Below are 24,448 nucleotides of genomic sequence, written 5' to 3'. Positions count from 1 at the left end.
ACTTTGACAGATTAAATGCCCCTAAATAAAAACTCCTCAAACCAGAAATCAAATCTAAAAAATCAGACACAACTTGACAAACAAAAATAAAATTATAAAAAATATTATATATATTACATTTAATATTAACATTTTTACAATTTTATTCACTCCGTTTCAAAATCGTGACATCTCACTCCATTTCCACACATTTCAAGTATCGTGATACACCATAAATGCGCAAAATTCTCGCTTTATTTAGATTTTACGATCTCTACATATTTAAAATTTCATGGAAATCTTTTAAAATTCCATTAACCAAATTTCTTTATAAAACGGTGGTGTGAGAACAACACTCTTTCCAAAACAATGGATGTTAGACATGATAGTCAATTTTCGTAGTCAAATCGAGAAGACAACGTTGATAATAATTAATCAATCTGAGAACCTTCTTGACATTTCCAGTCAAATCGAGAGAAGGGCTATCCTTCTTGACGTTTCTAGCCAAATCTAGAGAATACATTATCGTTGCTACGGTACAAAAAAATGCACAGTAACCCTCGCAAAGTCTTCTAGACTTGTCTAATCAGCCGAGCAAAACGCAAGGGACGACGAATTCTGAAGCGTTGGGATAGTAGCCTCTGCGAAGTCCAAGAATAAATTACGTACCGAGCCGATTTCATATGGGAACTCCAACTCAAGGAGCCCTCTCCGCTTGATGTCTCTTACTTCTCACCTTCCTTTGCGTTTTTAAGGTCTTCGTGGCATGTGCTTTGCCTCAATTCCTTGTACTGAGACACGCTATTGTTTGAAATTCGTTCACCCCCCTCCTTTTCTACTGTGCAACCGAGCTGACATTTAAGGAATCTATGTAAGTGTATGGTTGGTACTGAGCCACGCTGTTGTTTGAAATTCGTTCACCCCCCTCCTCTTCTACTGTTAAGCTAGCAACCTAGCTGACCTTAAATATAAGGTTTTCTCTTCATTTTTTTGCTTAGTTTTACCAGGTGCCGAAGCTTTCGATTCCATATTGTACTCGGTCAGTTGCTCAGTATTCATAAGCTTTGAATCAGTTATATAACTGAAGGCCACAGTCGCTGAATTTCACCTGGATATCAATAATCTTATCATAATATCAATGGAGATGGATGAGATAACAATTGTGTTGGGCCAGGCATCAGAACTGCACGCCAAAATTGAGGACGCCATAGAGAGGGTGTTACAGTCTGACACTGAAATCAACGGCGAAAACATAGCACCTTCTGTGGATGGTGATAAAATAGGATGTGTGAATGGAGGTAAGTTCTTGCATTCTGAAGTGGAAGCGGGGAGCCTCTCTTCTATTCGAGATGCTTTGGAGGTTATTGAAGATCGACTCGATTGCTTGCAGGTTTGGATATAAAAATGTGAAATAATTATGAATGAGACGCACAATAGGCGTTATACCAAATTACTTTTCCTTACTTTTCCTGTTGAATCTGCTTTCAGTAAGTAGGATTGGATATAAAAATGTGAAATAATTATGAATGAGACGCACAATAGGCGTTATACCAAATTACTTTTCTTTACTTTTTCTGTTGAATCTGCTTTCAGTAAGTAGGAGAACCATTTCCCATTTCGCTCTATCTCTAATTACCAATCTTAATCCTAATTTTAAGTAGGAGAACCATTTTCTATTTGGCCCTCTCTATTTCCCAATCCTAATCTTATTCTTATTTAGGTTAGGTTTATTAAATTTTTTAAAATTTCCAAAATTTATAGTTAATTTATCTATCTGTATGTCCATAGTATATTTTTTTTGAAATGCAGAAATTAGTTAATTTTTCTATCTTTATTATATATATTTTGTCTGCAGCAATTTTTAGGGATACATAGTCCTGCCAGTATTGGAACACAAATATGTGGAAACCAAACCTCTCACCTATATGTTGGAACACATCCTTAGGACTTATCTTCAGAGTACATTATACATTACATTAGCATATTACTACATGATATATATGATATATCCTGAAAATCCAATTTCCAATTTCTGGTAACATGGATCAGAAATATAGCTTTTTTTCTTCAAATATGATCTTGATGTTTATTCATGTCTTGATTTCTTCCCACTACTACAAAATGTTTATTATTAATTTCTTGAATGCTTCTTACATAGGTATGGATTCACTTTAATCTACATTTATTAACTATTTAAAAAAAACTCTCTGAAGATTTAAAAAATCTTTCATAATTTGTATATATATATATATATATATATATATATATCATAGTTTTAAAAACCAGAACCCATGACAGTCTGGTCCACCTAATAAACTGGTTTCAAAGGGAACCATTCAAATAGAGATTGAACATTAAAAAAAAAACACATGAAATAATTAATTTTTAATGAAAAAACTATTTTTAAGATTTGAAATCATGATTCCAAAGCAATAGACACAAAATATGGGAAGTTTTCTCATATATAAACCATGTAAATGTGAATATATCAAAATGGTACTAAGTCCAATACATATCAGCGGCAAAATATGTAATCAATGGGTTCTAAATGGCCTCTAGAGTCCAAAAACAAAGCCAAAGCCTACAAGCTATGAGGCCACTCTTCTACTACAAGTCTACATATATGATATTAGTGATCAACATTATCACTTGAAAGTTGAAATTTCTCATCATGATGAACTCCGTTGGTTGAGGGTGGACTCCCAAACTTTGCAACTACTTCTGCGGGTTCAATGATTCAGTGTCAAACTTGTGAAGTTATTCTGCCCTAATATGCCCTATTACTTCATTTGGTGTTCCACATGGCTTTACATGGTTTCCTATCCTAGCCAAGGGTTGCTTGAAAGTGTTAATACCCCCTCCTTCAATAGATTTTTGGCAATATTTGCAGATTATTTTCCATCAATACTATCACAATAAGCTGGTGCAGTATCCTTGGCTTTTGGAAGCATGGTGGCTACTACTTAGCTCAATCTCTATGTTGCTCCACTACTTAGTAAGTAGGAGAACCATTTCCCATTTCCCTCTCCTTGAGGCTCCCTTAAGGTCCCCAATCTCATTCCTAATGTCATCTAGCTAAGTTTATCAAATTTCTAAAATATTCCAAAATTTACAGTTAATTTTTCTATCTGCATAGTATATTATCATATTACTACATCATATATATGATATATCATGAAAATCCAATTTCCAGTTTCTTGTAACATGGATCAGAAATATAGTTTTTTTTTTTGGTTTAAATATGATCTTGATGTTTACTCACTTTTTAATCTCTTCCCACTATTACAAAATATTTATTATTATTTTGTTGAATACTAGTTACATGGATATAAATTCAATTTAATCTACATTTATTAATTATTAACAAAAATACTCTCTAATTATTTAAAAAAATCTTAAATAATTTAAATATATATAATCTAATCATAAATATCATTTAATCCAAATTCATTCATATTTATTTGTAGAGTACATTTATATTCTCTTTCCAGTGCCCTAAACAGTTATTGTAGAGTTCACAGGAGAGTTGTGGTTCTATGACCATACCATGTTGCATAATCAGGCTGGAAAAGCTGCACCCAAAGTCATCAGTCTGGTTAAATTTATTTGGTTAATGATTATGTTGTAGAATTTTTTAATATAGATGGTCATTTATATTTAAAATTTCAAAATGAGATAGTAGATTTTGAAAATATTTTAGAATACGATAGAGGAGGGATAGATAGAGGAGGGATAGTTTATTTTATCTAGAATTTTTGAATCAGACAGCAAATATTTTAGAATCAGATAAATAAGAGGCAGGTCTGTACTAACTCCTGTCCTTTGAATTGTATTCCAAAATTCACAATCAAGTTAAGTTGAGGGAGTATGGACTCATGTACACCGTGCGTGGTGCTTTGTTGATTTTAAAATCTTACTTATGGGCAATGGATCCATGTATCGCAGCGGATTGGGAAGTTCCATGGACTCTACAGGTTTTCTTGCTAATTTGTTAAATTCCGGGGACATAAGTTTCTTCACGATTTTAACATATGGGACACGAGGAGTTCGGAACGGTGATTTAATAGATTGTGTTTTACAGGGATATGTTTCTTGTTATTTTTTCGTTTCCCGTGATCTGGTTTCACTTGGGACGTCGTGATATCAGTCCATTCTGTCAGCTTCTCCCTCATTAAGGAAGGCATGTGGCTCTGATGTAAAGCAGCCCATTGGCTCCTAGAATAGCCTGGTTGAATCCTCAGCACGTTCAATTTTTTCAACATATAAAACGTTAAGTAAGTAATTGGAATAACGAAACCGATGAGATTCCTACTAGCTTGTTCAATCTTCTCAACACATAAGACATTAAGCAAGTAATCGGAATAACAACAATGATGAGATTGGGTTTTCGTGTTGGACCCATATCAATGTTTAAGAGGTGGTCGGAATAACAACATGATGAGATTGGGTTTTCGTGTTGGACCCATATCAATGTTTAAGAGTGGTTTCCCCTCTCTGTCAGTTGTTGTATCATGCCATAACATAGATCGATGAAATATGTGCTAAAACAAGTTAGGGAGCACAGCAACCTCTTATTGCCTGGTTTCTAAATCCTGTTTTGCTGCACCTTAGCATAATTTCATTGCAGAATCAGAGATATTCAGGAAATTTGAGAGAGATGCAAGTGAAGTTAGCAGATAGAGGAGGGATAGCAGAATGAGATGCACAAGAAGCGTTATTATATCAGATTACTCTTCAGGTTGAATCTGCTTTCATTAAGTAGGTTGAATTTCCCATTTTGCTATCCCTTTCTGTTCCCATGTCTAATTTTAATGATCTAGTTAGGTATATGGAATTTTTAAAATATTCCAGAATTTATAGTTAATTTTTCTATCTCTATAGTATATAATACATTATACATTACATGAGCATACTGCGACATTGTATATATATCCATCTTGAAGATCCAATTTCCAGTTTATTGTAACCTGATAAAAAAATATAGCTTTTTCTTTCAAATATGATCTTGATGTTTACTCACCTTCTGATATCTTCCCACTGCTACTCTCTTCCCAAGACTACAAAATCGTTATTATTATTTTCTTGAATGCTCCTTAAATTGGTATGGATTCAGTTTAATCTATGTTTATTAACTATTAAAAAAGAACTTTTTAACATTTTAGATGATTTGAATATATATATATATATAATTTTAGAAATAGGAACCAATGACTAGGCTTGTCCACTTAATAAACCAGGTTTAAATCTTACTGGTTAGATTTTAATGATAAATAAGTATTTAATGGGAAAAAATATTTTTAAGGTATAAAACTATAATTCCAAACCAATAGACACAAAATATGAAAAGTGTTCTCATATACATACCATGTAAACATGAATATATCAAAATAACACAAGTGCAAAATATATCAGCAACAAAATATATAGTCATGTGGCTCTAAATAACCTCTAGAGTCCAAAAACAAAGCCTACAAGATATGTGGCCATTGACCTACTATAAGTCTACATATATGATATTAATCATCAACATTATCACTCTAAAGTTGAAACTTCTCATCATGATCAAACTTAGTTGGTTGAGTCTCTAATCCCAAACTTTGCAATTACTTGAGTCACAAACTTGTCTGTTGGTTCAGTGACTTGAATCTCATTTGGTGCTCCACATGGATTTACATGGTTTCCTATCCCAACCAAGTGTTGCTTGAACAACACCCAACCTACCCAAGGCCAGAGATCCAGTTTATGACCCAAAAGCATTTGTTAATACCCCTTCCTTCAATAGATTCCTTCAATATATTTTTTTGGCAATATTTGCATATTATTTTGCCATCAATCATATCACAATGAGCCCATGCAGTATTTAGAGGCATGGTGGCTACTACTTACCTCAAACTCTTTGTTGTTTCTAGGCCCCCTTTTGTTCCCAATCCCATTTCTAATGTCACCTAAGTTAAATTTATCAAGTTTCTAAAATATTCCAAAATTTAAAGTTAATCTTTCTATCTACATTATCATATTACTACATGATATATATCATATATCCTGAAAATCTAATTTCCAATTTTTTGTAACATGGATCAAAAATATAATTTTTTTTTTCAAATATGATTTTGATGTTTACTCACTTCCTGATCTCTTCTAACCACTACAAAATACTTATTAATATTTTCTTAAATACTCTTTACATTAGTATGGATTCAGTTTAATCTACATTTATTAACCATTATAAAAATAAGTAAAAACCTACAGATATTTAAAAAATCTTTGAAAATTTAAATATAATATAATATAATTATAAATATCATTTAATCCAAAATCATTCATATTTGTTTGTAGAGTATATTTAGATTCTTTTTCCAGTGCCATTTCCAGTGTCATAAATAGTTATTATAGAGTTCACAGAAGAGATAGGGTTCTTCTATGACCCTACCATGTTGCATAAACAGGCTGGAAAAGCTACACCCAAGGTGATAAGTCTAGTTAAATTTATCTGGTGACCATATGCAGATCCAAATGCAGAGTAGTCATTTTAATGATTATGTTGTGGAATTTTTTAATATGGTCATTTTTATTTAAATTGCAGAATTAGATAGTAGATTTTGAAAATATTTTAGAATCAGATAGAAGGAGCATAATTATTTTTATGGAGCATAATTATTTTTATCTAGAATTTTAGAATCAGACAACAGATATTGGAGAAAATTTTAGAATCGAATAAATAAGAGCCAGGTCTGACCTAACTGCTGTCCTTAGAATTGTATTCCAAAATTCACAATCAAATTAAGTTGAGGGAGTATGGACTCATTTAGACTGAGCGTGATGCATTGCTGATTTTTAAATCTTACTTATGGGCAATGGTTCCATGTATCGCAGCCGATTGGGAAGTTCCATGGACTCTGCAGGTTTTCCTGCTAATTTGTTAAAGTCCGGGGACATAAGTTCTTCCAAGATTTTAACATATGGGACACAAGGTGTTTGGAACGGTGATTTAATAGATTATGTTTTACGGGGGTTTGTTTCTTGTTATTTTTTTCCTTTCCCGTGATCTGGTTTCACTGGGGATGTTATGATATCAGTCCACTCTGTCAGCTTCTCCCTCATTAAGGAAGGCATGTGGCTCGGATGTAAAGCAGCCCACTAGCTTGGAAAATAGTCTGGTTGAATCCTCAGCCTGTTCAATTTTTTCAACATACAAGACATTAAGCAAGTAATTGGAATAACAAAACCGATGAAATACCCACTGGCCTATTCAATCTTTTCAATACATAAAACATTAAGCAAGTTGTTAGTTCAGAGCATACATAACATACAACAGATTTATAATGAGAGACTTAGACGGCAAAAGCAGAGAATAATTCACAGAGATAGACAAATGGAGAAACAACAAGATTACTCAATCAAAAACAGCGGAATGGATAAAACAATCATTGGAGAATAGAAATCACTTAACATTACATAATAGGCTTGGGCCTTGGCTTGCTTTCCTTCCAGAAAAATTACAAATTTACGAGTCGGAAGAAGGATCTAGAATCTGCATGTGATTCTAGAAACTACTAGCGGTGTAAAAAGATTTAGAATCCTGGAGATCTAGAAAGATCTAGAATCTTACGTGAATTTGGCTTCATACTTAACATTCTCCCACTTGAAGCCAAATATGAATCAAGTTACACTGAGTCCTACCATGCCTCTACATAACTCATGTTTATTTCGTGGTAGAATTTTAGTGAGCATATCAGCAGGGTTCCTATCTGTATGGATCTTTTCCAAAGATAATTGTTCTTCCTCCAACACATGCCGAATCCAATGATACCATAAGTCAATGTGCTTGGTTTTTGAATGAAATGCTAGGTTTTTCACCAAGTGAATGGCACTCTAACTATCACAATATAACACATACTTGTCCTGCTTTATTCCTATCTCTCCTAGGAATCACTGCATCCACAACATCTCTTTACAAGCTTCTGTTGCAGCTATGTACTCTGCTTCTGTTGTAGAGAGGGCTACTATTCTTTGTAGCCTTGACGCCCAAGATACTGCTGCACCTGCAAATGTATACAAATAACCTGTAGTTGACTTTTTGGTATCCATATCTCCAGCCATATCCGCATCTGTAAATCCTTCAAGCAGAGTCTCATCATGACTAAAACATAAACAATAATGACTAGTACCTTGAGATACCTCAAAATCCATTTTACTGCTTTCCAGTGTTGTTTGCTTGGATTGGCAAGGAAACTACTCACTACTCCCACTAAATATGCAATGTCTGGTCGTGTGCATACCATGGCATACATCAAACTACCAACTGCTAAAGCATAAGGAATCTTGCTCATCTCTTCTTTCTCTTTGTCATCACTAGGACATAGTTGAGTACTCAGCTTGAAGTGCGCTGCAAGGGGTGTACCAACTGGGTTGGCATCCTTCATATTAAACATGTCAAGCACCTTCTTGATATATTTTTCTTGTGACAGCCACAACCTTTTGTTTTTCCTATCATGCATAACTCACATGCCTAATATCTGTTGTGCTCGTCCCAAATCCTTCATTGCAAATTTGCTACCCAAGTCTTTCTTCAACCTATTGTTCTTATTCTTAAAATGCCCAACAATCAACATGTCATCCACATATAACAATAATATAATATGCTTTCCTTGATCATACCTCTTGATATAGACACAATGGTCAGCGTCCAACCTCTGAAAACTATGTTCCAATTGAATGAATCAAATTTCGTGTACCATTCTTGACGTGCCTATTTCAATCCATAGAGACTCTTCTTCAACCTACAAACAAGGCCTTCTTTGCCTTTTTCTATGAAGCCTTTTGGCTGCTCCATATAAATTTCTTCCTCCAATTCACCATGAAGGAATGCAGTTTTTACATCTAACTGTTCACATTCTAGGTCTAAAGCAGCAACTAGACCAAGAATGACTCTAATGGATGACATTTTAACAACATGTGAGAAAATTTCAATGAAGTCAATACTTTATTTTTGGGAAAAACCTTTCACCACGAGCTTTGCTTTATACCTCTCATTCTTTTCGTCACCTTCATGCTTAACCCTGTACACCCATTTGTTTTGTAGAGTCTTTTTACCTTTTAGGAGGTTTACCAACTCCCAAGTTTTATTTTCCTACAAAGAGTTCATCTCTTCTTCCATTACTTTCTTCCATTCTTTACTGTGCTTGACTTTACAAGCTTCTTGAAAACAATTAGGTTCATCTTCATCAGTCAACAAAATATTGTTTGAAAGAAGATACCTTTGTGAAGGCTTATGAGGCCTAGAAGATTTGCGAACCAACTGTGGTGGTGCATTATCAGGTTGAATCTCCTGTAAAGGTTCTGGCAAGATTCTTTCTTCTTGTTGTTCATTATTTTCCACTTGTTGTTCTTCATGCTCCTGAATTTGTTGTTCATTTTCTTGTATTGGTGGTATGTTTTCTTGCTGCACTTCAAACCTATCAATAACCTTTTTGACTTCCAACTCATCTACAGTCCTCTTGAACATTTCTGAATCATTAAATATAACATCCCTGCTTCTAATAATTTTATGTTTGACTGGATCCCATAGACGATAACTAAAATCTTCATCTGCATATCCCAAAAAAATGCATTTCATAGATTTATCATCTAGCTTAGTTCTATTTTCTTTGGGAATATGTACAAATGCTTCACATCCAAAGATTTTCAAGTGAGAATAATTCAAATTCTTACAAGTCCAAACTTCTTCAGGGATACCGCCATCCAAGGTTGTAATTGGAGATCTATTTATGAGGTAGCAACCGGTCCTGACTGCTTCAGCCCAAAAATTGTTCTCCAAACCAAAATTGGACAACATACTTCGCACCTTTTCCATAATGGTGCAATTCATCCTTTCTGCGACACCATTCTGTTGAGGAGTACCAGGCACAGTCTTCTCATGCTTTATGCCAAATCTGTTACAATATTCCTTAAATGCATTTGAGCAATATTCTCCACCATTATCTATTCTTAAATAGTTCAGCAATTTGTTAGTCTCTCTTTCAACAGCAACATGGAATTTTTGAAATATTCCAAACACTTCACTTTTATTTTTCATAGGATATGCCCAAACCTTCCTGGATGTATCATCTATAAATGTTACAAAATATGATGCTCCTCCTAATGATTTAATGTTAACAGGCCCAAACACATCTGAGTGTACCAATTCTAACACATTTTTCTTTCTATCATGGCCACCTCTAAGGAATGAAACCCTTCTTTGTCTACCATATATACAATTCTCACAAAGATCAAGATTGTAGGGTTTCAAACCCAGCAATAAATTTTTACCAGCAAGGATTTTTAAGCCCTTCTCGCTCATGTGACCCAAACACTTATGCCACAGATCTGCTAAATTTCCTTCTTTTGTGACAGTAGCCAAATTTGATTTTCCTATCAGTGTCTTCAATGTGTATAATGTTCTTGTCTTGGGTCCTTTGGCCACGACCAATGCACCTTTGCTAATTTTCTAGCCTCCTTTTCCAAAGCATGTCGAATAGTCTTAATCATCCAGTCGTCCCATAGAGATTAAACTCATGCGCATTTCTGGTACATGCCTGACATATTTCAACAATATATCTTGTCTATCTTTCATCTTGATCTGGACATCTCCCACTCCAACAATACTGCAAAAATAATTATTCCCCTAATGCACTCTACCATAATCACCATGATTATATGAAACAAAACTATCTTTGCATGGGGTTACATGGTGAGATGCCCCAGAGTCAAGGATCCAATCAAAGCTACTGCTAGATGTATATACACATGCATCCTCTACTGAAATAGTAAACAACACATCACCATCTGTGGCTACAGCAGTAGTCTCACCTTCATTTGTGCTGGATGACTTGTGATTTGTACTGGACGGTCTCTGATCCTTTTGTCCTTTCTTCCAGAATCGACATTTTTTCTTCATGTGCCTAGGTTTGCCACAATGAAAGCAGATGATTCTACCTCTTCTTGATTTTGATCGGCCTCTCAATCTTGATTGCCCTTGCCATCGTCGATCCATTCTCCTACCATGTTCAGCGAGAGCTAGAGCTTCTCCTCCCTGGTTTTCCGCAATTAACTTGCGTCGCAGTTCCTCATTCATTAAACTGCTGCTGATATCATCAAAATTTAGGGTCCCTGTAGTTGTTGAAGTGCTCATAGCTACAATTAAATTTTCCCATCGGTTTGGCATAGAACACATTAGCAAAATAGCTCTAATTTCATCATCTGAAATTCTTTTAACAGAGGCAAGCTGATTAGTAATAATATTAAATGCATTCAAGTGCTCAACAACTGAAGCACCCTCCTTCATTTTGAGATTATAAAGCTTATTCATTAAGAACACTTCGTTTGATGCCGTGTTCTTCTCATATAGGTCAAGGAGCTTTTTCTATAATCCTTCTGCCGTCTTTTCTCTAGACACATTGAAATAAACATTCTTTGATAAATATTGGCAGATTGTTGCAATCGCCTTTCTATCTAGCTTATTCCACTCTTCATTTGTCATCGATGAGGGTTTCTTTATTGTGCCTTCAATCGGCAAACACTGATCCTTTAAAATCAGTGTATCCTCCATCTGTGATTTCCATAGGGTAAAATTAGCCCCGCTCAACTTCTCCATATCTATAACTATTGTCTCCATTTTCAATCAAATTCATGCCCCAAAACACAAAAAACTATACTTAAAAATAAAACTTTAATTATTACTCTTTAAAATTTAGTAATAATGACCTTCATCCTTTTAAAATACCCTTTTCAAAATTCCTGCTTCTTTTAAAATATACTTTTTAAAATTCCAACATATAATAATATATGTTTCATAATAAATATAAAAACATATATAATGTTTTAACCTTTTCACATTTCACACATACATATGCTGGTTTGGAAAAAAGCTTGATGTATACGTGCAAGCTTGATGTAAAAAAAAACTTACGAACACCACGTTTCAACTCTAATCTCCATGGATCTCCACTTTTCAAAATCCAGCTCCAATCTCCACGGATCTCCACTTTTCAAACTCTAGCAACACATACAGATCTCTAGGTTTCAAACTCCAGCAACACGTTTCAACATAGGTCCACGACCTTCTTTTTCTTGCAACAACTATGTTTTAGTTCCGGCGTTCCTCAGCTATTTCCTGGACAGATCCTTCAACAGCTCCAAGGGTAACAACCAACGTTTTAACGAACGCTGCCAGAGCAAGGCAACGGCATTAAGTAGCTTGCACAGTGGATATTCGACCCTAGTTCTGATACTAGTTGTTAGATCAGAGCATACATAACACACAACAAATTTATACTCAGAGACTTAGACGGAAAAAGCAGAGAACAATTCACAGAGACAGACAAATGGAGAAACAACAAGATTACTCAATCAAAAATAGCGGAATGGATTAAACAATCACTGGAGAATAGAAATAACTTAACATTACATAACAGGTTTGGGCCTTGGCTAGAGAAATTACAAATTTATAGAGTCGGAAGAAGGATCTAGAATCCTGCATGCGATTCTAGAAACTACTGGCGGTGTAGAAAGATCTAAAATCCTGGAGATCTAGAAAGATCTGATCTAGAAGGATCTAGAATCGTGCGTGAATTTGGCTTCACACTTAACACAAGTAATCGGAATAACAACAATGATGGGATTGGGTTTTAGTGTTGGACCCATATCAATGTTTAAGAGCTGGTTTTCCCTCTATGTCACTTATACCATAACATAGACCGATGAAATATGCGCTAAAACTAGCTAGGGATCACAGCAACCTCTTATTGCCAGGTTTCTAAATCCTGTTTTAGTGCACCTTAGCATAATTTCGTTGCAGATTCAGAAATATTCGGGAAATTTGAGAGATGTAAGTGAAGTTATCTTTCTTCAAACAATTGAATTCGCTGATGTCAGTTCATGTCCACTAAATTTAAGAAATTTTCCTTCAAAAGGTTTGCAACATGCATCTTTGTATGAAGCATCCAAACTATTTATAATAAGCAGTTGTTTCAAATTCATGAATGAGTGAAAATGTGAGGGCGCAGATATAAAGTGTGTTACAAATCATATTTAAATTGAATGTTAAGAAATTTTTTGGTGAAAATTATATTTTAGAATTTTTTTGTCTTGAATTATTAAGTGTGTTCTTCTGGTAGATTTTCATCTAAATTTTTTTTACTATAAGAGTTATGGATCAAATAAACCTAAATTCAGAAGTTCAAATTGAATACTCAATTGTTACAAATTCAATATTGAGGGTCTGTATATAAGATGAAAGCATTGAAAAGGACCTACAAATAAATCAGAGACGACACTAAGATTAAGGAGTGCTCACATATCAATTTATGAATTTACAGTTCATGTGGATTGCTTGATTATGCAGCTTATATATTGTTTCTTTGTAGATTTTTCTGCTGCAGCAGCAAGCTGACAGGGAGGCAGCTTTGTATGATCTTGAGGAATGCAAGATAATTTTCTTGGAGCGGTTGAGGCGGCATCAGGGAAGAGAGCGGGACGTTGTGCTGGAGGCACTTGCATTCGCAGGGGAGGAAGTTGTTGAAAATGATAACTCGCATCAACCATCTCACCCCATGCTCTTACCAGAATGCCTTTCATTCTCTAGGTCAGATGAGGAGCAATCCAAAAAATATGAAGATCCCAACGTTTTGTTGAGGAATGATGCCATGAAGTTGCTGGGATGGAGAACAGAGACTGAAGATGGAATGGATTCTGGTTTGGAAAACTCCCAAACATGCAAGGGATTAGTTCCTGATGTATACATAGAAAATGACCAGACAGAGTGCAAGGGAAATTTTTTCAAAGTTTTATGCCACAACATACAAAGGCTTCAAAAGCCAATAGGTCATGCTGTTTTTTTGGCAGCAAAAACTGCTCTTGTGGTCACCAGTGTTGTCACCGTCGTGGTTTCGACTACTGCGGTAAAGAATAAGCTAAGCAGAAAATGCATTCGTAAAGTGCATTCTGCTCCTTCAGCCAGGGTTCTTTCCTCCCAATCAGTTGGTCATAACCTCAACTTGTCAGAACAGTGAAAACCTGGTAATGTTACATGATAGTTTGCAGTGAAAATCTGGTAATGTTACATGATAGTTTGCAGAGCTGGCTGATAATAATAACAACAATAATAAAGATGTCATGTCGAATAAATATAATTTATTTCTTTCTTTAAAAGATGAAAGGTTTACGATGTTCTCCTTTGTCTTCGAGAGATATGTAATGTTCTTCTGGTATTAGATGATTCGCTACCAATTATGTTTTTATGAAATCCATTATATTGTAAGAGCTTGAGAAGGTTTAATAAGAACTTGCTCAGAGTTTCAAATCTCATAGTGACATGATGTTTCATTAGGAACGGCTTTTATACGGATTATCTTAACTTTTCTTTAAGTTTGTAGTGATTATCTTGACTCTTCCTTCCTTCTTTGTGAAGAAAGAAAAACTAAAAACTAAAATCCCTCATTTAAAGGGCGGTTGTAATTCAATGCCTTTAAAAAGGAAGTAGTGTATTTGTGGTTTTCCCTGAATTCATCCTTACTCACTTGTTAAAGGATGTTCACTGATAGAGTAAGCTCAAGTTGCAGACTGTATTCCTATGATTTATCTTTGCAATAAACTCTCACTGACCAGTGCCAGTGACAGATTCCTCCTATGTTTACAAATATGTCAGAATTTCGAGTAAACACGACTGTATATGGGACATTACCAATGGACACGGGTTATCTTATCAGCTGCGATTGGCGAAGGCATAATTATGCTTTCCAAGAATTGAGAAACTAGGAGAGATTCTTCTATGTCTATAAGTGAATATGTTTGCTCCCCGTTAATGAATGTTCCCCATGTGTTTCGTGGCATGTGCTTAAATCTAGCCATGTGTCTGTTTACTAACACCTGTGGGTTTTGGTGTAACGGCAATCGTGATGCCAACAAGTGGTATCACAGCCAAAGGTCTCGAGTTCAAAACACACTGAGCTCACGTTGGGGGAGATTGTTGGCTCCCCATTAATGGCAGTGTAGAAGGCTAACACCTGCAGGTTTTGATATAAAAGCAATAGTGACTTCAACACTATTAACATGTTCATCTTGTAAAACACTATTAACATGTTCATCTTGTAAAACTTGAATCTTCACGGATCGATCTGAAATACTTCATTTATTACCTCATTTTCATGGACTGAGCTAATGAACCTTTACGTTAACTAACCCAAATTTTTTTAAACCCTTTTGATAAACTCTCTTTCCTTTTATAACATTATTTGATTGGCCTTATAAACATCTCTTATTTTATATATATGTATATATATTCCAAATTGAAGAAATTTTATATTATAAAATGGATACCTTTAGGAAAACTACAAAAGCAGGCTTCTGCCCATTTGAGAACAAAGTTAAAAAATATATATTTATAACTGAAACGAGGGAAATTTAGGAATTATAAGAGTGCTGCATTGGGGTTACCGTGGAAGTCCAATATTAGGGTATTTTTACTCATTTTAGAACATTGTAATCGGATCTTAACAAGTATCATGATAGTATCAGTAATGATTGGATACAATCTATTAAAATTTGAAAATTCTAGAGATTTTAACTCTACGGAAGGTTTTAAGAGAGTACAACGTGAAAGTACATGCAAAATTCAAAACGAGGAAGAGTTAGTCATCAGGAGTGTCATGCGATGTTGATTTAGCAGTCAAGACATGCACCCAATTATAAAGTATTTTGGTATGCTTCTACTACTATTGCTCATTGTTTTTTGTTTCAGTTAATTTCTCAATTTGAGGAGTGAATAGGCTATTAGGAAGACATCTTGATGTTATTGGAGATGGATTTTGGATTGATTGATGGATTGTATGAAGTGTTGAATTTCTTTTTCCATAACTAAGATGGATGAAGAAACTAGTGACAATTTCATTTGTCTTGATTTTGAGTTGCTGAAGATGAAGGTTGGCTACCAATCCCTCAAATTTTATAGAAATATTTTCCCAATGGGTGTCAAGTAAGTTAGTCTAGCTTCATGACTTTCCAAAGCTTGTTTTGTCTTCCTTAACTTGGAGTAGTCCATGTTATGTGACTAGATTAATGCTCCTTGAACCCTTGCTACTACAAGTTTTGGCAAAGATGGTGACCTAAAGAGGTTATAGATATGAGTTGATGAATGAGAAGTGAAGCTAATAGAACCATAAGCCCTAAATATATGAAGAGAGAGAAGAGAAGAGTTTAGCTATATGCACCACCCAAGGGATTTTTTATAAGAGGATGCATATTTCCCAAGAGAAGATGTGTCATACAAGGAATCTGAAGAAAGGAAGACCCAAGATTAAAATAGAGGGGATGTAACCCCCAATTTTAATTACAAACAAAACATGTTGAAAATATGAAAAACATATAATAAACCATGAAAAGTAAGAAGATGCAACTTAAATGAAGAATAAGGTTGAGTTTGCAAGTTGGGTCTAGGAAATCCCACCCAAGATCAAGAAGCCAAAAAATTTCCATCATAATAAATAGAGATATTTTGCAGAAAATGGAAAGACAAAGAGCAAACAGAGAAACCCTAAGCCAAAATGCACTAGGGTGATAATCAATGCAACTAGAGGAGAACTATTGGGATATATCAAAACTAATAACCATAAAATTATCCTTGAATGCATCCCGTCAGGTAGAGGAGAATGACTCATGTGCGGGAATGGTGAGAGACGAGGACATACGATGGTAGTGGAAAGGTCTTGTTGACTCCCTCTCGTTATTCTTGTAATTATAGTCCACTTGGTGCACCATCTGTAAGTCTATAATCATGTACTATGTAAGAGAATTTGCTAGGTTATAGGATTGGTTTTCGATATTCATTGAGATTTATTACTAAGACCTATGTTTTTTTATTCGTTGCTTGATTGGAGAGGCTATCCTAGTTATTTTAATGCATAAGGATGTGAAAGAAGGATACCAATGTCATAGATTATTTTAGTTTGTTTGATGTGCTCTAAGAAAAAGTCTAGGAGGCAATTTTGTGATTCATAGTTGAAGAGCATGGATATGATGATTAGAGTCAAGTTTTTATCAGAGTCAGCTGGAAGGTTTTGATGGTATTTATAAGTATAAATTTTGAATTAGGCATGTTATTAGACAATAATCTATGATTGTAGGTGAAGGAATGTATCTTTGTCCCTCCACTGTTGGAGATAGCACCCTACACCTACCATCACATTAAATGAATAAAGTTTATACTGAAATATTCTATGATTGTAGGTGAAGGAATGTACCTTTGTCTCACCATGGTTGGAGATAACACCCTATACCTACCATTACATTAAATGAATAAAGTTTATACTGAAATATTTTAGTGGATGTAGAATTTTTTTTTTGTATTATTAATATATTTTTAAATGTGACATGTCAACTCCATGTTGAGGATAGAAGGAATTACATATCTCCTTGACACTGAAAACCATAATATTAAAATGTTTTAACTATAAGAAATGTTTTAATTTCAATTGGGTTGTGTGTGTACAACATGAGTGAGCATGAGTGACTTAATGGTTAAGAACATGTGATTCATGTTACATTTTTTTTTGTAAGTAGATGGAAATGATTTCTATTAATAAAAACATGTTTTACATTGATAGAATATAGTTGTTGGCATCCCAAAAAGAATGACCTAGGAGTGTAAACCTCCAACAAGGTAAATAAACTAAGCACCATTTTTATCTATAACAAGCTGAAAACTTAGGTGCTACATTACCAAAGAACAAAACCATAAAAACAAGAGATTGAAATCATAATATATCCATAAGCCATACGAGCATTGGCATAAAAAAATTAAAACCAAAATAAACAAGAAAGTGCTTTTGAAGCATACCAAAACAAAACCATGCACCATAAAAAAAAAACAATTAAAAACTTGCATGGAAGACTAAAAACCAACATTTCCCACTTTTGCAAAAAAACAAAGACCAAATTTCATGCCAGATGTGGAAAATAGTGGTATTGTCCATCATATTCTTAGATAAGACACCAAGAGAACCTAGTGATAATGTGGAAGGAGGTACTAGAAAAGATGAAACATCAAATCCCGTATCAATCTGATGTGGAAAGAGGAGATAAATTAACACGTGGAGAGGTTTTAGCAGGTGGAGCATTGATGACTATTGAGGCATTAGTGAGCTCCTCACGATAAGAGTCAGAGACCATATATTTTTTGACCCTCCTAAATTGTGAGAGTATATCGTCCACGCCGAAGCGTACATTCCAAAGAAGTTATTTAATATCATATTGTCATGCAAAAACTTTATAATTTTGTACTTGCATATCTCTCAGAACCATACAGGAGAGTATTCGTTTGTTGGTGCACTTCAAATAATGTAGAAACTATTGTCTTCATTTTCTAAATTTTCCTAGAATCCATTTAAGTTAAACTCTTCCCACTTCAAAGTCTAAAAAGTATAAAAGTATAGTCTGTCACTAAATTATTTTGATTTAGGTGGAGAATTTCTCTGGAGGGACTCAATCAAAATAATTTAAAATTGAATCTCAACCAAAACAACTTTAGACTATGAGGGGTATAATTACTCTCCCCTCCTCTACCATTATACATTTTTTTTTTAAGAAAAAGACATAGTTAATAAGAGAAATGATTAATCCACACAAATTTGAATAGAATAATGACCAATAAGATAAAGAGAAAAACAAACATTAAGCTTTCTGGAAGGCTAACCATTGCACAAATAGGTCCTCTCCTAGGCTCCACAATTGGAACCCAAGAACAATAAGTGTTTAATAAACCCCACAAAAATACACCCTTAAAAACCCCAAAAGATGCTCTAAGGTGAATAACCCACTTTAGAGTAAGATAGACCATAGACTCGACACCTAGGCTTTGTAATGCTAGGTAACTAAAAGAGTTAGCCCTGAAATTTGTGACACACCAATTTCCCAACACATAATGAGACCAAAATTGATAGATACATGAAGAATAAAACATCATAAACTTGAATTGTATTACTAAACTGCAAGGTAAAATGTTATCACTAAAACCATATAGAAAAATTCCCTATATAACATAAACCACAAACCTATACCACAAACCAAAACATGATAGTTAAATGAGATACTTGTGGAATGGGTTCGTTGGATTGCCCAGGTTGATAGAACAACCACCAATTTGAAGACCTCCCTACCTGTTGTATTGTGCAAAAACAAAAAGAAGAACATTGACCTAATTAGTGGTCCTAAAATTTATGGTAATGAATTGAAGAGATAGGTCTTGCCACCAAAACATAAACTACTGTCAGTTTTACCAAAGGAAAGAGCAAAGTGGACCATAAGCAGCAAGGTGGGGATTCCTCCCCACCACCCCCAGATAATTTCGTACATTTGCCACCTTTCAAATAACTCCATGCATTTACAATGAAAGGACCTGAGTTGATGACCCATGACACCCTGAAACCAGAAAGGAACAAGTGCTAATCCAGGCATACATTTTGACCTAACTCCAGGTCTGACCTAACTCCTGTCCTTAAAATTGTATTCCAAAATTCACAATCAAGTTAAGTTGAGGGAGTATGGACTCATTTACACCGAGTGTGGTGCTTTGTTGATTTTTAAATCTTACTTATGCGCAATGGTTCCATGTATCGCGGCGGATTGGGAAGTTCCATGGACTGCCGATTTTCTTGCTAGTTTGTTAAATTCCGGGGATATAAGTTTCTCCAAGATTTTAACATATGGGACACTAGGGGTTTGGAACGGTGATTTAATAGATTGTGTTTTACAGGGATATGTTTCTTGTTATTTTTTCCTTTCCCATGATCTGGTTTCACTGGGGATTTTGTGATATCAGTCCACTCTCTCAACTTCTCCCTCATTAAGGAAGGCATGTGGCTCGGATGTAAAGCAGCCCATTGGCTCCGAGAATAGCCTGGTTGAATCCTCAGCTTTTTCAACACATAAAACATTAAGCAAGTAATTGGAATAACAAAACCGATGAGATTCCTACTAGCCTGTTCAATTTTTTCAACACATAAGACATTAAGCAAGTAGTCGGAATAACAACAATGATGAGATTGGGTTTTCGTGCTGGACCCATATAACTGTTTAAGAGGTGGTTTCGCCTCTCGGTCAGTTGTAGTATTATACCATAACATAGATCGATGAAATATGTGCTAAAACAAGTTAGGGAGCACATCAACCTCTTATTGCCTGGTTTCTAAATCCTGTTTTACTGCACCTTAACATAATGTCGTTGCAGATTCAGAAATATTCAGGAAATTTGGGAGAGATGTAACTGAAGTTACCTTTGTTCAAACAGTTGAATTCGCTCTTGTTAGCTTATGTCCACTAAATTTATGAGTTTTTCGTACAAAAGGTTTGCATCATGCATCTTTCGCTGTGTAACATGCATCTTTGTCTGAAGCAGCCAAACTATTCTTTTTTTCAGTACTAAAAAAGCATGATTTATATTAATAGCTCAGAATTAGGAGATTACAATGCCATTCAATTGTTCCATATCATAAAAGATCTATTTGGAGATGCCATTTCAGCATTCTGTCCCATGCTGCCAAATACAAAACATAAATGGAGAAATAACAGTCCATAGACCACATACAAATCCAGAATTATAAACTTGCATGATAAGGTTGTATGCATTTCAGAACTAAAAAGAAAATAGAAAGCATTCACCATGTCAACTACTACAAAACATAAATGGAGAAATAACAGTCCATAGACCACATACAAATCCAGAATTATAAACTTGCATGATAAGGTTGTATGCAGTTCAGAACCAAAAAGAAAATAGAAAGCATTCAGCATGTCAACTGCTTCTTCTAGCCCATTGCACAGTGTGAAATAACAACATGTCCATCCCTCCAGATGATTGAAAGCAAAACAGTTATAAGACAAGTAGAGTTACAAAAAATTATACAAAAAAGAAGAGGGGATGAAGAAACTAGCCAGGTAATGGGAAGTCTCCTATGTCTATGACTATCTGATTCACGATAATTTCTAAGTGCATTTTTCCAGTATTGCCATTTAAGCCCCTCTTCCATAGTTCATCTGCATCCATATTTTGTTCCCTGCCAACATGGCTGATAGTGGAGTTGTTGTGTTGATTCCATAGTAGTTCAATTCTTCTTAGCCAGCAATGTAATAATGGGTTTGTGATGTTTTCCTTGCCCATTAATTGATCAATTATAATTTTTGAATCCCCATGGATATGAATGAAAGGGATATCAAGGAAATTAGTAAACCATAAGAGGCCCCATAAGGCCATTGCTTCAGCCTTTATGCTAGTGCCCCTACCTCCATGCCAAAATGTTTTGTATGCCTCTGAGATGGCAAGCAAAAACCCGGAACCACATGTGTGCCGTTGAGGAGCACCATCAAAAAAACCCATAGCGTATTCCATCTTGAGTTCAGTCCTCTTTTGACGGGGTGTTTTGGAGAAAATTTCATTTGATGTATGTAGTGTGTGGCTCATTAAAACATTTTCAATGATCTTATAGAAATTTCCAGTGCAATTCTCAAAGATGCAGTTGTTTCTCCACTTCCAAATTTCCCAAAAGAGAATAGGCGGAATGATTCTCTAGACAGACTTTTGAGAGCTCCACCACCTTAAACAATCTACAATGCCTGCATGTTGAATATATGGAAAACCAATATATGAAGAAAGTATTTTCCATACCTGAATTGTATGTTGACATGTAAGGAAAATATGATTGTTATTTTCTGATTCCTCTTTGTAGATAGGACAGATGCCAGGTCCTTGCCATTGTCGCTTTTGCAAGTTTTCCCAAGTAAGATTTTTATTATGGAAAACCAACCAAGTAAAGAGAATGATTTTGTTTGGGATATTAGTTTTCAAAAGGAAAATAAAACATGTTTCTCACTTAGTTGTGCATCCTTTGAGCAGAGAGAGAGGTATATATCTGCAACTTTAATGTTATCATTCTTCATCTTCCCTGACCAGATTAATTTATCATGATTGCCACCACATCCCGAGTTGTTTCATCTCAGCAACAATGCGATCCCAAGGTCCCAATGCACAAATAGACCCAATTCCCATGTGTTCTTTCAGACTATGGACCCCTCCATAGTGAAATGGCTTGACACCAAAAGTATATGCCTCTTCTATTTAGAGTATTTAAAAGTTGCTCTGATCATATCCATATTGTCAGCACCTAGAATGTGGTAGGTGCCAATGAGAATGTTGTGGCCCTAGCTAATGTTCCAAGCCAGGTGTTGTAGGAAAATCTTTGTGACTTTTTGGAAGCTGAGCCAGATTGCCGATCCATTTGAAACCCCAATGGAACCTTTTCCAAACTATTTATAATAAGCATATTCATGAATGAGTGAAAATGTCAGGGTGCATATATAAAGTGGGTTACAAATAAGATTCAAATTGAATCTTAAGAAATCTTTCACTAAAAATCACATAAGGGAATTTTTTTGGATGCTTTTGACCTATTAAGTGTGGTTTATTTTCTATTAAAGATGAACAAGACAAGATGAATCACACTTGATGATTTTAAAAGTAGACAAGAAAATTCTCTTATATGATTTTTACTGAAAAACTTCTTAACATACAAGTTATGGACCACAAAAAGCCTAAATTCAGAAATTCAAATTCAATATTCAGTTGTTACAAATTCAATATTCAGTGTATGTATATAAGATGAAAGCATTGAAAAGGAATTACAAATAAGTCAGATACTCTAAGATTAAGGAGTGCTCACATATTAATTTATGAATTAATAGTTCATGTGGATTGTTTGATTATGCAAATAATATATATTGTTTCTTTGTAGATTTTGATGTTGCAGTAGCAAGCTGACAGGGAGGTAGCTTTGTATGATCTTGAGGAATGTAAGAGAATTTTCTTTGAGCGGTTGAGAGGCATTAGGGAAGAGAATGGGACGTTGTGCGGGAGGAACCTGCATTTGCAGGGGAGGAAGTTGTTGAAAATGATAACTCGCATCAACCATCTCACCCCTTTCTCTTACCAAAATTCCTTTCATTTGCTAAGTCAGATGAGGAACGCGCCAAAAAATGTGAAGATCCCAACCTTTTGTTGAGGAATGATGCCATGAAGTTGATGGGACAAAGAACAGAGAATGAAGATGGAATGGATTCTAGTTTGGAAAACTCCCAAACATGTGTAGTTACAAGAGGTTACTAAACAATAAAGAAAATGAAACTGAATACAACCACACAAGTAAGAACTCAAGATTTACGTGGTAAAACCCTCACAGGGTGTCAAGGAAACATCCATGGGGCAAGGGATTGGAATTTCTATTCAATTAATAAATGATTCTCCACTACAATAGTTCGGGCAATCATCAGTTTTATATGAGCCTCCTCATTTACATAACTACTATTTCGGTATAAAACTAACTTGTCAATAACTAATACAATTTTACCAAATTTACATTAATTAGCTGTCAATTTCCAACAAACTCCACCTTGACTACAATTTTCCTAATCCCTTGCCCATGCCCATTCATCATCTCTTCTGCAAGCCAAGAGAAGCTAAACACCATCACAACTTCTCTACTATAATTGGCTTTATGAATATGTCTGCACAATTCTCTCGTGTATGGACCTTTTGAAAAGCTACTTTTACACCATTGATCACATGTCTTAGAAAATGATACCTTACATCAATGTGCTTGGTTCTGCTATGATAAGCAGGATTTGTAGCTAAGTGAATAGCACTCTGACTGTCACAAAGTACATTCACTTTCTCCTACGTCCTTCCAATCTCACCAAGTATATCCTTTAACCAGATTGCTTCTTTACTCACATATGAAGCAGCTATATATTCTGCTTCGATAGTGGACAATGCAACTATTTCTTGAAGCTTTGACATCCAACTAATTGCTCCACTTGCAAGAGTAAAGACATAACCTGTGGTACATCATCTTTTGTCCAAATCACTTGCATAATCAGCATCTACATATCCACAGATTGATCCTTCACTACCATTAAAGATGATGCAATGGTCGCTTGTGCCTCTTAGATATCAAAGCACCCATTTCACTGCTCACCAATGTTCTTCACCTGGATTTGCCATGAACTTGCTGACAACTCCAACTGCATGTGAAATGTCAGGTCTTGTAGATACCATCGCATACATTAAGTTGCCTACAACATTTGCATATGGTATGTGAGACATATACTGCTTTTCTTCATCAGTTGTAGGACTCAAAACCGAAGAAAGCTTAAAATGGGAAGCTAATGGAACATTAACATGTTTCACATTGTTCATACAGAACTTTTCAAGTACTTTCTCCACATACTTCTGCTGTGATAACCAAAGCTTACCATTTTTCCTATCTTTGTGTATCTCCATGCCCAAGATATGTTTTGCTCCTCCAAGATCCTTCATATCAAATTTCCTAGAGAGTTGAGCCTTTAACCTGTTGATCTCTTCCATGCTTTTGCTTGCAATAAGCATATTGTC

The 24,448-nt window shown here is 35.1% G+C and overlaps 1 protein-coding gene and 1 pseudogene across 1 annotated transcript; both read left to right on the top strand.

Annotated features, from left to right (window-relative positions):
• Positions 1-1,117: 1,117 nt before the first annotated feature.
• LOC149160603 (plastid division protein PDV2-like) lies at positions 1,118-14,027 on the top strand. Its single transcript, XM_089434652.1, has 2 exons — positions 1,118-1,369; positions 13,383-14,027. The coding sequence occupies exons 1-2, from the start codon at positions 1,118-1,120 to the stop codon at positions 14,025-14,027; spliced, it is 897 nt and encodes a 298-aa protein (XP_089290778.1).
• A 1,848-nt stretch (positions 14,028-15,875) lies between these two features.
• LOC149160602 (uncharacterized) overlaps positions 15,876-24,448 on the top strand; it is a 29,790-nt pseudogene continuing 21,217 nt past the window's right edge.

This window comes from Pinus tabuliformis, chromosome 5_2 (assembly GCF_031772625.1).
Source record: "Pinus tabuliformis cultivar Carrire ecotype Pingquan chromosome 5_2, CPIR1, whole genome shotgun sequence".
NCBI classification, from domain to species: domain Eukaryota; kingdom Viridiplantae; phylum Streptophyta; class Pinopsida; order Pinales; family Pinaceae; genus Pinus; species Pinus tabuliformis.
The sequence above is the reverse complement of the archived record's forward strand: the minus strand, read 5'-3'. Positions and strand labels throughout refer to the sequence as shown.

Coding starts and splice junctions, on each gene's coding strand:
- LOC149160603 (XM_089434652.1), top strand. CDS start 1,118: ATGGAGATGGATGAGATAACAATTGTGTTGGGCCAGGCATCAGAACTG. Junction 1,370..13,382: donor ATCGACTCGATTGCTTGCAG/GTTTGGATATAA, acceptor GTTTCTTTGTAG/ATTTTTCTGCTGCAGCAGCA.